Genomic DNA, 16512 nt, shown 5'->3' with positions numbered 1-16512 from the left:
TACAAAACTGTTGATCTTCCCACTATATTAATAAACACAAACCGCACATGTCAAGCATGCAAAAGTAGATTCAAAGGTGCCAAATATTCAATCTAGCATGTCTCCAATTCACAGTTTTTACATCATAAAGAAAATATATCATTAGTCATTGGCTACCACAAAATAAGGGGTCGTGTGGAGTTGTCGAATATATAAACCTACCACAGACAAAAGATGTAGCAGCTTCTGCGAGTGCTTCTATTGACAAAGGGCTAATTTGAAATCCATATTGATCCCCACCTCAATACGTTTCACAATGGAATTTACTTTAGGATAATCGACTAGCGGCGGCCTTACTACGTGTAAAGTAAAAGGAAGATGCCACGCCCTTGGATTTAGCCTCCTGCTTCCTTTGCTTCTTTCTTGATGGCTCCTGCAAAATATTCTCCCTACCACGGCTAGAAAATGAAAACTTGACGAAAGAAGCTATTTTTTCACACTCTTTGCCATCCAAAATTACATCTTTACGCCACAATGCCAATTTCTTGACGAGGGAGGGCAATCGCTTGCCATACCCACCAGTAACAGCAGAATCCTTCATGACAGAAACCAAGTATTGAGCCAAAACGTAATTTGAATCGCATAAGAACATTTCATTTATCTCAGTAGTTGGTAACAAACTGGGTACCCGATTTTCATCGTCCGAGACTCCGACCCCGAATGACGCAGAGAGATGACACGTTTCTCGTTCGGGGGTGAAAAATAGCGTATCTTGGTAGTTGACAACACATGGAGGAAGAATTTCTCGTTGTTGGACTGGCGAATCCATGTGGCGTGGAGAGTCTCGGTTGCAGCTGATAAGTGATTCATGGAGCAGGGTTTCAGAATGAGGAGCAGCAGCAGTTACAGAGTCACTATAGTGAAAGGGTGGCGGAGGCGAAAGTTGAGGAGAAGAAGCAACATTAGCGAGAGACGCAGTAATATCAGGAGACGGCAGTGGTGAATCGTGAGGAGTAAAATCAGGGCAAAGTGGTGGAGAATGGAGTAGCAAAGGTTCAGGCGAAGGATGGGTAGTAGTAGCAGGGGGTGAATAAGGTATGGAAGAAGATAAAGAAGAAGGGAGTTCTGGAGACGGGGCATCGTAACAGAGATAGCGGGGGAGGAGGTGGTTGGGGATTGGGCCAAAGTGTTCCGCGGGGGGCCAGGGAGGCGGCGGGAGGGAGAGGAGGAGGGAACGGGGCGGGAGTGAAAAGGCGGCGATGCCGCAGAGATGCGAGAGGTCGGCGTAGGGGTCACTATTCATGTTCATTGCAGAAATAGGGAAAGTGGAAGGGAAAGGCAATTTAAAATTCACTACTCATCGAAATCGAGGCATATTTCCAATAGATTTATGGGCCCAATTTGAAATGAAACTGAAAATCAAAGATAACTGACTGACTGACTGACTGACTGCTATTTATAATTGAAATATAACAAAAATTTCTTGAAACAAAACTAAATTGATGGCAAGAATGAATGGTGCCAAATATAATATTTGTTTTGAATTGGGCTAATAGTTTTTACCATTTATGGGCTCTTTGGGTTCTTTGGGCCCATTTAAAATGAAACCAAACAATTAGTGCTATATTATAGGCATGAAAAAAAATAATAAATGTGAGTGCCAATGCTTTTAAGAAGAATTTGTAATTTCAAATATCAAATAAATTGCGAAGCCTATAAAATGAAATTTTAGCGACTCAATTTCAAGATAATTCAGTTGTTTAAATATAACTAAATTATTCTGGCAAGAGGACATATCATACCAAGGAAAATGGTACAGAGGTTGCATAACGACGTCGTATGGGAACGGCACTCCCACTTTGATGTCGTCATGCTGTCTTCGTCAACTCAACTCAACTCCCACCATTTTCTGTTTTGTCCATTTCTCCCTCCCCTCGACACGTTTGATTTAGCAACAAACAACCCCATGTTCTAAGATCATTGATGCCATTTCATTAAGCTAGGCTAATTTTAAGTTAATAATCATTTTTGCAACCAGAAAGCAAGAATTCTTCAATATAATTTGATTATTTTTTTAAAAAAATATGTATATAAAATAATTATTCAATAGGTTAAATTGTTGCCTCATCGTAGATATTAATATCATAAATTGATTATCAAATTATAAAGATTCATTAGTTATATCATGGGGAATAAAACACCCCAAATGTAAGATAGAAAAATACACCGATCGCTAAATCACATAGTTTTAATATCATATTTGAAAAATCGATGTTTCTTAAAAAAAATTAAAAATCGGTACAAGTGTTCGTTAACATCAACGTTTCCTAATCAAAGTCTTAGCTAAATCCATTTGATTTGGATAGGAAGCCAAATATGAATTTACATATATTAATGATTAATTAATAGATCCAAGTAATAAGTTTGAGGCGCATGGAGCTTTCCCTAACTTTTTATCATATTTTGGGAGAGGCAGCAACTCCACCCACCACTCCCATTTTCTACTACCATAAAACACATAAGCTCCCACGCAAAAAGAACACATTCCTTTATTTTTCTAAAAGAAGTGAACCAAACTTTTTTTTTTATCACAGACAATGTTTGCAGAATCTGCATCTGCAATACCTTCTTCAATATGGGCCGTCATCAACAGTTGGTTCACTCCCACTGTTCTTTTCGTACTCTTAAATCTCACGATAGGTACAATTGCTCTTACCTCTACTTTTGCCACTCAAAAACAACCCCAAAACTTGCAAGAAAATTCATCTCAAAATGAGCACAAGCAGCCCAGAATATCAAAATCATCCTCACTTCTCCAGCGTTTGAAATCTATCAATTTCCACCCGCACTTCTCACCTCACGACCCTCAAAATTTGTCTGATAATCACAAATCTAGCACAGATTCCGACAATCAGTTTCAAGCTCAAGCCTTTGAGACACAGTCCCACTATTTTTTCCAAGATAATCCCTTGGAAAATCTTGAAACAACCCCCCCGTCACAAGGTGGATACATTTTCGAACGAGCCCATGTACAGAATCCCCAACAAACGCAAACCCATTTCATTTTTGGGCAGAAAGAGTCGACCTTGGAAGATTTTAAACCCGTCCACGAAGAGGAACGTGAAGAAACTGAGTTGCAAACCATGGATGAAGTTTACAGTCACCTAAATGGTGGTCACTTTAGCAGGACTAAATCAGACACGGAACCTGCTTCCGGCGAGATGCCGGGCAAACTTCCCTCAAAAATGAAGAAATCGACGAGCTTGAAATCCCCTTTTCGACATTTTGAAGAAGAGGAAAGTGTCGAGGCGCGGCGGCCGGCGACTGTGAGGGAGAACGGGAACTCTAAATTCACCGACAGTGATGAAGAAGTGGATGCAAAAGCTGATGATTTTATTAACAAATTTAAGCAGCAGTTGAAGCTTCAGAGGCTGGACTCCATTATCAGGGGCAAGGACACGGTTGGAAGGGCCACCGGAGGGAGGTAAAAAGGGGTCTTGTCGATATTTTGGGGTTGTTTTGTAATTTTGGATAAATACCGGCACGTCGAATGCTATTCGTGTTAAACTCTTATGTAAGTGGTGGAGATTAGGGGTGGGTTTGTTTTGGGATTAAATGAAAAGTTGTGCTGGTTGATGAAAATCACTTTGGGTTTGAGGGAATTGTACTGAAATATCAGTTTTAATGCAAGTGGAGCCTGGGTACTGAATCAGGTCGCGCGATAACTTGAAACTTTTCCATGTGTTGTGGACGAAATGATATGTGGCATGTTTTACGATCTTAAGCTTATTGGATTACAAAATCTAGTTCAAATTCACCATAGTTTTCACAACCAACTTTACCAATGATTTGTTTAAAAACAGAGAAATTTGCAAGGCATTTTTTGGGAACTTGCGATATATTTAATACAAGTAGACCACATGGTAGTTGTTAAGACAATTTTGGCTGTTGGACATCCAACTCTCTCGTCGGTCGTCCACATTATTTTGTAAACTTTTAAAATCCATATTTTGAAGATATTAAGAAAAATAGTGGTGGGATCTTTCGAATACATGAAAGGTTACATCTCAAGTTACAATGTATATACATGAAAGGTTACATCTCAAGTTACAATGTATATGGCCTACTCGAGATATTTTGTTGCAAATAAAATTGACCTGGAGAGTATTGGGGATTAAACAAGAACGGGCCACAATTATTGAGTTCAGCTACATAATTTTTACAACACAAGTCAAAATTTATTTCGATACAAAATATTATGATATAATAGTTGTAATATTTAATTAGCATTTATTTTAAAAAAATTATTTTCAGGAACCTCTACTATTCAACCTGGTTTTTTCATTGATTCAGGGATGACCGACTTTCTTGCCTGTTTTTTTCTATGTTGAATAGTAGATGTTCCTGAAAAAACTTATTTCATGATGAATTTTTTTCTGTTTTTTCTATGTCATCACTACAACAAAAATGATTTTTCGCAGCGAGCACATTCATTTTCCGCAGCGCACATTGCATGCTGCAAAGATGCAAGCCGTTGAAAGTTCAAGATTATCCGCGGTGTACATGTACACGCTGTTAATACTATTATCCGCGGCGTGCATGTGCACGTCGTTAATACAATTATCTGTAGCGTGCAATGCACGACGTTAATGGATATACCAAAATTTCGGAATATCGACGGTTTTTAAATCGTCGCGAAAAAAACCGTTGCTGATTCAATTTTAGCGACGGTCAATAAATCGTCGCTAAAATGAGCGATGATTTATTAACCGTCGCTGATTCAATTTTAGCGACGTTTTTGATATATATTCTGTCGCTAAATATTCCGTCTTACACCAGTTTTTGTTCTAATATAATAAGCATTGAACCTATTTTAATTAAACAAATATACCATATAGATATATCTATGTATATTTATAAATATCAAAATATTTTTAAATTTTATATTTGGTATATAAATATAAAAATATTATTTAGATTTTTGCCATTCTTTTTCTTTTCTTTTCTTTTCATTTCAATCTACAAAATGATCGAAATCACTACTTTGTGATAAAACCCAACGAACCAAAGAACGAGCGGCAGCGTGAATAAATTATGTCGGTGCATGCAATAATATATAACTACTGGACAAAGAAATATCCAGTCGTTGGCAAATTTTGTTGTGATTCTCTGTTATCGAGTAACAACTATGCAATATAAGAAATATTAAAATTAATAAATATAAGTGTTTAAATAATTATTTAAACTTATTGATACAACGACTATATTTAATGATTATAATTTTTTTATACCATTAGAGATCATATTTAAATAAAGATAACAATCATCTCGTCAAATTAAATTATTTATTATTACATTTCATATATTGATTTAGTGAAATTGTTATCAATAAAAAGAATTAAAAAATATATTAAAAATCCATATATTATTTGGTTGTCGAAATTTTAAAAAATAAATATATATTTTTTTAAAAAAATCATTTATTAGATGCAAATTTCGATTATTTTTCGAACATTTTTAAAATATTTATTCTCAAAGTATAATTAAATAATAATATAAAAATATTGATGTATAGATAACCAATATGAGTAGTTCTCTTGTGAGACGGTGTCACGAATCTTTATCTGTGATACGGATCAACCTTACCGATATTCACAATAAAAAGTAATACTATTAGCATAAAAAGTAATACGTTTTCATAGATGACCCAAATAAGAGTCCGTCTCACAGAATACGACTCGTGAGACCGTCTCACACAAGTTTTTGTCAATCAATATACCAAAAAATTACGATGACATTATTCACTATAAAGTTGAAAAATATAATAATATATAAACATTTTATAATGTTTTTAATATTTTAAATAATATGGAGAACTAAATATATAAAAGTTATACAAAACCCAGAATCATAATTGAAATTAAATGAAATGATACGATCGATGCAAATATTTAAGAAAGTGTTATTACATTTCACTTTTTTAAAATATATTTCATATTTGTTCATTCACTCTAAAATGCCTAATATGTTCTCAAATGATTGTTAAAAATAACGATATAAATACAAAAAGTTTTTTTAATTAAATATAAGAAAATAATAAAACTAATTCGCAAAAATTTTTATGAAACTGTCTCATAAGTTAATTTGTGAGATGAATCTTCTACCCGATTTGGATCATAAAAAATATCGTTTTTTGTTAAAATTATCATTTTTCACTCAATATATGTATTGAGTCGACTCGTCCCATGAATATAGATTTATGATAATGTCTCACATAAAACTTACTCAAATTAATTTAGGTAAATTTATTTTCCTACCTTGAGTAATGTTTTATAAATATGTTGAACAATTAATTAGATTACCGATTTATAAAATTTTTAAAATGTCGTAATATAAAATAATAATGTTGTTATTATTTTTTAAAAAAATATATTGTAATTAATTTTAAGATATTTTCAAATAATTAATTTTTTATTTATAATATTTATTTATTTAATGTAATGAATTTTAAAAAATTATAAATACTTGTATAGTTCGTGATTATTGAATGTATTATTGTAAATTTAAATTTCTTTAATATATTTCTTTTTAGTAAAATAATAAATATTTGTATTCTTATCTTTTATTGTGAATTATTACTTTAATTAAATATATAAATATATTAAAATATTTTTGTTTAACATTATTTAAAATCAAGATATGAGCAATAAATTGATAATTTATTGAAGTGAATACCTTTTATCTGGCATATGCTTATCTGGGGTCATCTGAAATAACCTGGAGCTTGAAAAAAAAAAATTAAGCTAGCAAGGAAATTTTGATAATTTATTGCTGTATATACGACTTTATTTATTTATTTTTTTTAAAAAGAACTAAAATATGTAGTTTATCGAAGAATTAGCATAAATTTAATAATAAATGTTGTAGATGAAATTGAAGTACTCGAATTTGAGACGATAATTTCACTTTTTTTATTTGAAATAATACTCAGATTGGACTTGAGTGTGTGGTTCCAACGAAACCTGTATATTATATAAAGGTCAGATATTGATTTTACTGGAAACTCAAATGCTGTCTGTGTAAATTATTCACATTTATATTACACGTATACCATATCATATATAACGTAAGTTTTGTAATATATTATTTCACTTTGATTAACGTTTATAAATTTCTATTTTAAAAAACGACATTATTTCTCCCAAAAAAATGTTTGTAGAATTTAACATTTAATAGTTGGCAAGGAGTGTTGATACCGCAAAATTAAATTCTGGTGGCTAATAAATGAACTTTTTCTAAAACAAATTCCCACTTCTTTATGTATATATATAAAGAAATTGCCACTTGTTCAAAAAACTGAAATGATGGATTAATTGATTGTATGTTAAGAAAATACTTTAAAAAAAATTGAAAATGAAAAGCAAAATTTGTCATTCCCTTAAATATGATATTATAATGCATCGCTCCCAGATTAATTCGTCCAGCCACTACAAAATGACCGACAAAGTTCACCCAGCTACCAAGCCAAATGCCGCCGCCGCCGCCGCGCCACCACCCCCAACTAAGACGCAGCTCCACAACCCAAAACGCCACCCCAACCGGCCTCCTCCCTCGTCAAAGCACCTCCGCAAGGACGTACGCCGCTACTTGTGCGTCGCTTGCTTCTGGTTCACCCTCCTCCTCCTGGCCATCCTCATCCTTGCCTCCGTCGCCGCTGCAGCCTTCTACGTACTCTACCAACCCCACTATCCTTTATTCTCCGTCACCTCCCTCAAAATCTCCTCCTTCAACCTCAACACCACTCCCTCCGCCTACCTCACCACGAAGCTCAACCTCACCCTGTCCGCCAAAAATCCCAACAAAAAGATCGCATTTCTCTACGGCCCCATGTCCATCACAGCACAGTATGACTCGGTAAAATTATCAAACGGGTCTTTCGCAAAGTTCACCAATTTGCCCGACTCCATGTTCATAATTCACACCACAATGGGGATGAACTCTCAGGTTCTGGAAACAGAATCCGCCAACACATTGAGGTTGGATCTTAAGAAGAGAAACGGGTTACCCATGAGCATTGTGGTGGATACGATGGTGGGGATCAAGATTGAGACGTCGAAGACGAAGAAGATCGGAATCAGAGTGAAGTGTGTAGGCATTCGGGGAGTCGTTCCCAAGGTAAATGCAACAGTTGCCATTGCCAACGTCTCCAAAGCAAAGTGTGTGGTTGGTCTTAGAATCAAGATCTTCGAATGGACCTTTTGAGTAATATAATATAATATATAACCTCTTCCTTGTCGGGAAAATTTTTGGGTTGTATTAATCATGTTTATCACAATATAAGTAAGATTTTTATGGACTCGTTGTGACCCGAAAATTAGATATATGTATTCAAAAAATCAATGATTCTACCATTTTTAAATGAAGTGAGGCCGAGGGGAAGGGACCTTCCCACTCAATTTGTGTGTGAAATGTATGACTTGGTTTGATACAAGGATCTTAAATCATTTTGCCTCCATATTGATCAATTTTTTCTATTTTTTTACTCTATTCACGGCATTTCCGGGTTTTTTTTCTTCCTTTGGCATTAAAACATATGCAAAATCTTGATTTAGTACGACCAATGTAAAGAAAGATGATTGCTGTCCAAGGAGATAATAATAACGAGAGAAAAAAGCCACTACAAATTTTGAATATGTCTCAACGGCAACGTCTATTATTATTAATATCATATTTTTTCCTCCGAGTTAAATTGGGCGACAAAGTGTGTGCTCGGCATTGAATTTTTTTTATTTTTCCGTTTGTCCGAATGTTAAAAGTCATTGCACACTCATATGATTATACACTATTTTTCCACGTTTGATTTAATAATATATATAAAAGAAAATCGAAAAGGTGATTGATTGGACCAAGACAACACCGGCCCGTTATCCTGAAATATGTTTTGATAGTTTCAATATCAGAATTAATTATTGACAACGATATTTATCTTTATTACTTGTTATGAATTCTGAATTAAAAGATTTGCAAATGTGCGTGCAAGGCATATTGAAGGATATTCCACCATCACATTTTCTTGTTTAAGTTTGAATGACATTCTGTGAAGGCTGAAATTTATTCTACTAATCCAATATATGTTAGAATCCAATTTCTGCTTGACAAGTAAATATCACCACAACATCTTCTAATGTTTTACATTGGATTTGGACCACATTTCTCGGTATACTCACAGCGGTAGTCATTATTAACAAAGCAGCGGGAAGCATGTTTAAAGAAAGTTTTTTTTTTTTTTTAATCTAAGTTTATCATGTACAGGCTGTATCGGATGGAATTCGGTTAACTCTGTCCACTGCCATTGTCTGAAGAAGTATCCCATAAAAATGCAGCCAAACTAAACTTGAACTTAACTACCAAATACCTGTTGGTGACTTACTGTGGGGCTGTAGTTGTTTGACAGAGAGCTTAAACTTGGTAGCTAAATAAAATTTGCTCAAACTATTCGTCTACTGCAAGAAAGAACTAATGAACCCAGATTACATATGATATACGATGCAACATATGATAAATTGAGAAATGTGTTCTTCCGTGCAATCAAGATCAGACAGCATAGCTTATTATTGAAACAAACATTTCGAAGCTCTCAAAGTACTGAATAAAATGTTCAACATTGTTCGGCAAACAAGGATGATGCATATCCTAGAAAATATGGAAACAGACTCATACTTAAAAATTGTTCAAGAAACAACGCAAGCCAATTGTGAGAAATGTGGATAGCATTCCTTGGATTCAACCGTGAGTGTTGACAGCTTCCCAGACTAGATTTTTTGGAACGGGTTTGGAGAAATCCCGAGCCTGCAGCGCAGCATTTCTAAGTGTTTGCACAGTCATAACATTTGCCTCCAAGAACGATGCACTGTTATAAGGAAATCCATGTTTCTTGCAGAGTTCCCTCACAAAGGGCGAGATTTTCCGGAGTTGCCATCGAGGCAGTCTAGGAAACAAATGATGTTCAATTTGGAATTGCAATCCACCGTGGAACCAATCCATCCAAGAAGAGCACGTTATATTGAGAGTTCCAGTCGTTTGCTTTTCGAACCAGTCTTTACCATTAGGCAATCCAAGATAAACATTAGATGAGAAATGGTTCAAACAGAACTGAATATGTTGAATAGACGTAACCGTGAAGCTCGCTAAGACAAACATCACCCTTTCTCCCCAACTGGGTAAACAAGAAACAAGTAAAGGGTACCAAATCCAGAACACCAGCAATCCTAAAAGCTCCTGCCCTCTATTGGGCACTTTTCTCTTAGATAACAACAAGAAGAATGATTGTGCATACAAATTAATCCTAGCAAAACACATAACGGGATAAAATGTCCAATGCTGGTAACTAACCAAGAATCTTGACAAAGTGTCAAATTCCATTTTTCTCTCGTAAAAGCAAGAAGTGATTGAGTTATATAACCTGGAAGACACGGCGAAGAACGGCATGTGCTGAAGATCTGGATCGTGGTCGAGGCTGTTGCAAGCGATGTGGTGAGCGTTATGGTTCCATTTCCACCAAGCAATGCTGATTCCTGAGAGGCAATTCCCAGACAGAACCTGGGCAACTCTGTTGAGTTTTCGAGTCATCATCACTTGATAGTGACCAGAATCATGCCCAATCCAACCACTCTGAATCCAAAGGCATCCCACCAAACCACCACAGAGCAAATGCAACAGCACGCCCTCAGAGAAAATCACTCCATAAACACTGACAGCAAACAGCAAGGCCATAAAACACATTGAAATCAAAACCCCGTGGCCTTTCTTCTCGAAAAGTCCCAGTTTAGAGAACTCATACACTAGTTTTCTGTAATCCTCGGACACCTCGGACACAGAATAGTCTTCCAAATAAAACCCGTTAAAGAATTTGTCAAGATACTGCCAGGCTGTGCCTGGATGATAAGCAACAAATGCATCGGTTGCATCTAGGCCCGCAAGATTCAAGAGCGGTAACTCGCCACCAGGATGATCTTTCGCCCATTCAGAGACATCGTACACTTTCCCTTGAATTGAGATCCAAAGATCCCCTCTTTTGTCGTGGGTTTTGAGCTCATCTGATGTAATGTACCTCTTCTGGACACCCATTTTCCACTCAAAATGCAAGAAAGAGAGAGGGAGGAGAGAGTGAGGGATCTGAGTGAAGAAACCCTTTTCTTACCCTTGTCCCTATTCTCTGGTGAAGGAAAATTTTCTCTTTTTTATGCCATTGAAGTGGGCAAAGATTGATATTCCGATCCAAAATGTGTGTTTCTGTGCGCGTGAAATGAATAGGTTAAGGAAGAGCGGCGGAACTGGTTATTTTGTTTACTCGTAAACAGCAAGTGTCTCGCGAGGTGACACGACACGGATAATACTATTTTTTAGGATATCGATCACACAAATTTTTGTGTCAAACAAAAACAAAGATATCTAGTTTTTCACAAAATAATTTTTAAGATATGTTTAATAAATGACTGTCATGTGATTCATTCCCAGATAACAATATATATATATATATATATATATATATAAATATACATAGATACACACACACATATATATATATATATATATATTATTTATGCACAAAGCATGACACCGTATTCTTTCTCGTACACTCCAATAATTAATAACCAAATATCTTTATTCGTATAGAAATGTGAATGAAGAATAAAGTTTCTAAAGAAGATGTTCTAAAAATGAGATAACATTTTGTAAGTATCATCAATAATAGACTATTAAAAATGAATTACAAATTCTCCAAGATATCATTATATGTACTTTAACTTTATAATTTTGTTCTCCTAGTATTACAATTAAAATGTTCAAAGAATATCAATAAAATTAGATGTAACTTTTTACGGCGTGATCCTTCATTCACATAACTTATAAAATAATAAAGAAGATAATAAATGATATATATAAAATTTCGAAAATAACAAGTCATACAGTTTTAATATTAATATATAAATATCTATTTTTTATATCAATATTTTTATCTGAAATCAAATTAATTTGATAAATTAATATATATCTACATCTATATTTAAAACATAAAATATAACATGAATAATAATATTTTTAATGATGCAAAAATATTAATCTATTATCAACGATGAGTACACAATTAGTTGTGAAAAAAAGTCGCGCCTCTATAAGTTTTCTTAAGTTTTACGGACACATAACAATTTTTCTATTTATATTCATTATCATCGACATCTATTTATTTATGTTATTAGATCCAATGTGTATCTATCTGCATACGAAATTTTGTGCTCCATAGACAGTTGTACGCTATGGATTCTTAATTTTGTCAATGACTTTGATGTTTCTTTACAAATAAAACTAAATTATTAAAGTGAGAAATTTTTTTTGAAAATATGTATGTTTTGTTGGAGATACTTAAAGATATTTAAAGAGATTTGTTAAAATAATGTTATATGAATGAATATTTGTATGAAGATTTTAAATTTTTCGTTTTGAATATTATAATTTAAATTATGATATATTTTTTCGAATAAGCCTATGTATCCAATAAACTAGAAGAAAGTATTGTTTTTAAGGTATAAATGATAAATTGATAATAATATTTGAAATAATTGTCTCGATTATTTGGTCACTGAAAACGATATTCAAATATTAAGATATAAATTATGAAATAAAACATCTTCGATAAGTTTGGATAGTAGAGTTTTCATTTTGAAAAATGTTTTGCAATGACATATATAAATGAGATATTGTTTGAGATTATTATGATTTTTGATGGACACAATCATAACATATGTTGTGCAAATATTAAATTTTTATTCGATTTTGAGAACAAAATGTGTGTTAACAGGACAAATGGACCCACATTACATTTTAAAAGATTCCAAATGAAGAAAAATTGAAAACGAGTTGTACTCGTTGAATAAACATCAATTAAATTTGCATCATGATTCTCAAATAACTATGGAACCAAAATCAAAACTGACAAAATCTAAAATAACGTACCATTAGAAAAAAAAAAAAAAATTCAATTGTGAATTGACAAATTTTGTATTTATTTTTGTATGTATTTCAAAAGTACTCTAAAAATCGATAGGGGTGTTTTTGTAAAATAAATTACCACGACAAAGGCGAAAAAGAAAAAGAAAAAGAAAAAGAAAAAGAAAAAAACAATTATTTCATAAAGGAATCAATTATTTGTTCTCTTTTCCCAAACCTATATTTCATTCCCAAAGCAAAAATAAATATCACAGAATCATTTCAAATCTTTATTACTACATCATAATCTGCTTTACGAGAAAACTTCTTCTTTCATCGATACATTACCTTTTAGGAGATCCACATTCATCCTCACATAAAAAATACGAAGAACCATATCTTAAACAAGTGTTTCAAAGTTCAATGATAGAGTTACTATTTATATACGAAGAAACTAGAGACGAGAACCCGAAGTTTCACTACTTCCGCGGCAAGAGGATGTGGGGTTTGGCTTAGGCATGGATTTCTTTTTCACGAAGCCTACAACAATTGATGCTAACTCCGTCTGATGTTTTGAATATTCGTGATCTGCTCCTTCAACTATATGTAGAGTATGGTTTTTTATTTTGGTTGATAATTCAATAGCATCTTCGATCGGTACAATTTCATCTTCCGTCCCATGTACTGTCAACACCCTGCATTCAATTCAGAATATTAATGCAAGGCTCCATTGGCATTGTAAATCTCATGCCAAAAGAAAGATATGGGAGAATCTACAAATAAGAGAAACATATTATTTTACTCATTAGTCCATGAGCAAACACAAATGATTATCTTGTTTTTCATTCTGGATTTAACCCAAACACATTTAAGGTGTGCTCAAGAGGTCCCTTGAACTTAAATGCGCAACAAGATTGTCGTTTCATGGTCTCTCCTTGAGACAAGGTACAAGGATTAAGCCTCACCAAGACTTGAGTTGAGAGGTGCACGCGTTGCGAGCTTTTAATAACGTTGATCGTGCATAGCTTGGAAAGCATGATTTTCTCGATATTAATTAGCTAGTCAATCCAAGCTAAGATCGATATATGAACGAAACAATGTTCATCTTATTGTAAGATCAAATATGTCATCAAGTAGAAGTAACACGATAATTTCCAACCTGCAGCTTAGTGGAATGGTTCGGCATGCAGCAAGTATATCTGTCTTTAATCGGTCCATCAGACTTCCTTCACTCACACGATATACAATCTCTCCTAAAGAACTTGTGAAAATAAAAAAGTCAAAAATAAGCCATCACGTGGAACGGAAACAGCACATAATATACATACCTTTTCGGTTGACAACATCAATAAATCCATGTAACTTAATCTTTTCTTGGAAGTCTTTACCGAGGCGATCTTCAATTCCTCTCCTTAAATTAAAGCGGCCAGCAATATTTACTACTGTTTCAACGTAGTTATACCTCGAAGCATATAGAAGCACAGCATTTCCTCCTGTAAGATTCCCATCCAATACCAAAGAAGTTGATTAATATTTAATGATCGCCAAATTTAAGCAGCAAAAAATTTAATCCAAAGTAAGAGATACTGGGTGATCAAGACATATGTAGTAACATGTGCTTGACAGCTAGTTGTTTGCCCAAATGCAACTAAAATATTTTAAGCCATAGAGCCATCCGAATGCATTGTAGGCGAATGCACAAGGCAGTTGGGGCAATTGTTACTACTTAACACAAATCATGCATCTTTTTATGCAGTTCCACCAAAAAAATCTTCGGAAAGCATAAAACATCGCCTCAAGCAACCTTACCAGTTAGTTAGTAGGAGGCAACTTACCTTTACTATGTCCAACAACTGCCATGACAAAACGTTTCGCTGCACGAAAATGCTTAACCACATCACGTAGATCTTCAGCTTCTCGGTTGTAATTTCCATACTGAAATGAACCTTCACTCTCCCTGAATGCCGACAAGATTTTGAATTTTTTAACATTAATATAACATGATTGAAGCTTAGAGCATCAAACTCCCATTACAAAATAATTTGGGATAATATGGTAGAAAATACTTCCTATCCATATAGAATTTATTTCTTGTTATTTCTAAGAACAAGTTTTATGGATAGACAATAATTGGGCCAGGAAAAGGTAAGTAAGTACAGATAATGTCTGAAGCACAGTCAAGTATCATGTCTATTAACCATATAAGTTGTTTTAGAAAGTATCAAAGTACTTATACTTCACTTTCAGTTAGATGCTTCATTAAAAAATAACTCGACTAAAATGTCAACAACCGAAAACTCAAATAAGCTTCATTCAAATAAACTAAAGCATCACAAACAATTACGAAGAGATATATCATAGATTCACAAAACCGTTCATGCCTTCCTGCTGGGATTACCTGATCAGCGAACACTTACCCATTGCCGGTAAAGTCAAAGCGAAAAGCGCTGATCCCCTCTCTTTCAAAAGCAAAAGCAAGGTTCGCCATTGGGATGCGATCCTAGTAAAAATCCAAAAATCAAATAAATTAAACAGGAACAAATTTTTATAAAAAGTGAAGCCTTGATATGGTGCAATTTGACAAGATTCACAGACCTTAGAGGATCGAAATCCATGGCATATAATTACAAGTTCCTCGGACCTAGTTTCATGCAATATCCCCATCAGATTCTCTCCATGACTGTTGTGTATAATCACTCTCTTCAGCTCTATAACCGGTGAAAAAAGAAATAGAAATTAGTCAACTAACTAAATCCCATAAAATTATCCATGATCACAGGAGCCATACATGAAAAAAAATTCTGGTTTTTTTCTTCAGTAAATAAATTCAAAATACTCAGAAAATCATAGGAGAAAAGGTACGAAACAAGATAAAATCCGCGAGCTTCAAATCAAACCCACATCAATTTACAAATAAATTCGAGAAACAGGCCATCCAAAAAACCCCAATAAAATGAAGAGCGTGCGATTTTCGCTTTTTCCCCTTCACTCCACTCACCATTGCTGTGAAGTAAAATACAATGATATTTATTCATGCCGCATAAACAAAATTTGCAAAGAAAATACTGTCAGCAGCAGTATTTACTGTTAGATGGAGACGTACCCGTTAATTCATTTTGTATATTTCCTGGCTCGCGCCACGCCTTCATCGTTTCCAGGATTTGTTCGGTGGTGGCCGTTGAATGTAGGTATCAGACCTCATACCTGTTTCAGTAGTAACCTAATTTTGGAGGGTTTTGTTCGTGCAACTGTGCCCATTGCAGTACCTTTAGTAAAATTGGGCAAAAACTGGGGTGGGATTGTTTCTTATCGTGAGATATATATCTTTTTGAGTCATTTATAAAAAAAAATATTATTTTTTATACGATTGATCCGTTTAACAAATATAGATTCGTGACACAAAAATCTACATTGTGTTGTTATTGTTTCCTTTATTGAGTGAGTAAATGATAATGACACGTCATTCAATCAATTATGACGTATGCATGAAGAATGTAACTTAACACAAGTGCACATGACATCTACCAACCTCTTTTCACTATATCA

General features: G+C 34.2%; 5 protein-coding genes across 7 annotated transcripts; 2 read left to right on the top strand and 3 right to left on the bottom strand.

Moving 5' to 3' along the window:
- On the bottom strand, positions 1-1350 carry LOC142544519 (uncharacterized). Its single transcript, XM_075651559.1, has 2 exons — positions 668-1350; positions 1-574 (listed from the first exon to the last, which is right to left on the bottom strand). The coding sequence occupies exons 1-2, from the start codon at positions 1286-1288 to the stop codon at positions 308-310; spliced, it is 888 nt and encodes a 295-aa protein (XP_075507674.1). The 5' UTR covers positions 1289-1350; the 3' UTR covers positions 1-307.
- A 1034-nt stretch (positions 1351-2384) lies between these two features.
- On the top strand, positions 2385-3624 carry LOC142545150 (uncharacterized). Its single transcript, XM_075652145.1, has one exon. The coding sequence runs from the start codon at positions 2577-2579 to the stop codon at positions 3465-3467; it is 891 nt and encodes a 296-aa protein (XP_075508260.1). The 5' UTR covers positions 2385-2576; the 3' UTR covers positions 3468-3624.
- Positions 3625-7440: 3816 nt separating this feature from the next.
- LOC142544517 (NDR1/HIN1-like protein 13) lies at positions 7441-8473 on the top strand. Its single transcript, XM_075651558.1, has one exon. The coding sequence runs from the start codon at positions 7474-7476 to the stop codon at positions 8239-8241; it is 768 nt and encodes a 255-aa protein (XP_075507673.1). The 5' UTR covers positions 7441-7473; the 3' UTR covers positions 8242-8473.
- Positions 8474-9524: 1051 nt separating this feature from the next.
- On the bottom strand, positions 9525-11358 carry LOC142545149 (acyl-lipid (9-3)-desaturase-like). The gene has a single exon (XM_075652144.1). The coding sequence runs from the start codon at positions 11104-11106 to the stop codon at positions 9763-9765; it is 1344 nt and encodes a 447-aa protein (XP_075508259.1). The 5' UTR covers positions 11107-11358; the 3' UTR covers positions 9525-9762.
- Positions 11359-13181: 1823 nt separating this feature from the next.
- LOC142545148 (putative uncharacterized protein YDL057W) lies at positions 13182-16237 on the bottom strand. 3 transcript variants are annotated; one of them, XM_075652142.1, is made up of 7 exons: positions 16070-16237; positions 15562-15674; positions 15384-15466; positions 14802-14923; positions 14295-14459; positions 14126-14219; positions 13182-13661 (listed from the first exon to the last, which is right to left on the bottom strand). In XM_075652142.1, exons 1-7 carry the CDS (start codon positions 16113-16115, stop codon positions 13421-13423), a joined length of 864 nt encoding a protein of 287 aa, XP_075508257.1. In that variant the 5' UTR covers positions 16116-16237; the 3' UTR covers positions 13182-13420. The 3 variants fall into 3 exon arrangements, 2 of the variants coding, with proteins under 2 accessions (XP_075508257.1, XP_075508258.1); XR_012820225.1 differs by having other exon boundaries at positions 13573-13661; positions 14126-14227; XM_075652143.1 differs by lacking the exon at positions 14126-14219 and having other exon boundaries at positions 13412-13661.
- Positions 16238-16512: the final 275 nt, after the last annotated feature.

This window comes from Primulina tabacum, chromosome 5 (assembly GCF_025594145.1).
Source record: "Primulina tabacum isolate GXHZ01 chromosome 5, ASM2559414v2, whole genome shotgun sequence".
NCBI classification, from domain to species: domain Eukaryota; kingdom Viridiplantae; phylum Streptophyta; class Magnoliopsida; order Lamiales; family Gesneriaceae; genus Primulina; species Primulina tabacum.
This window is presented reverse-complemented; position numbering and strand designations above follow the sequence as displayed.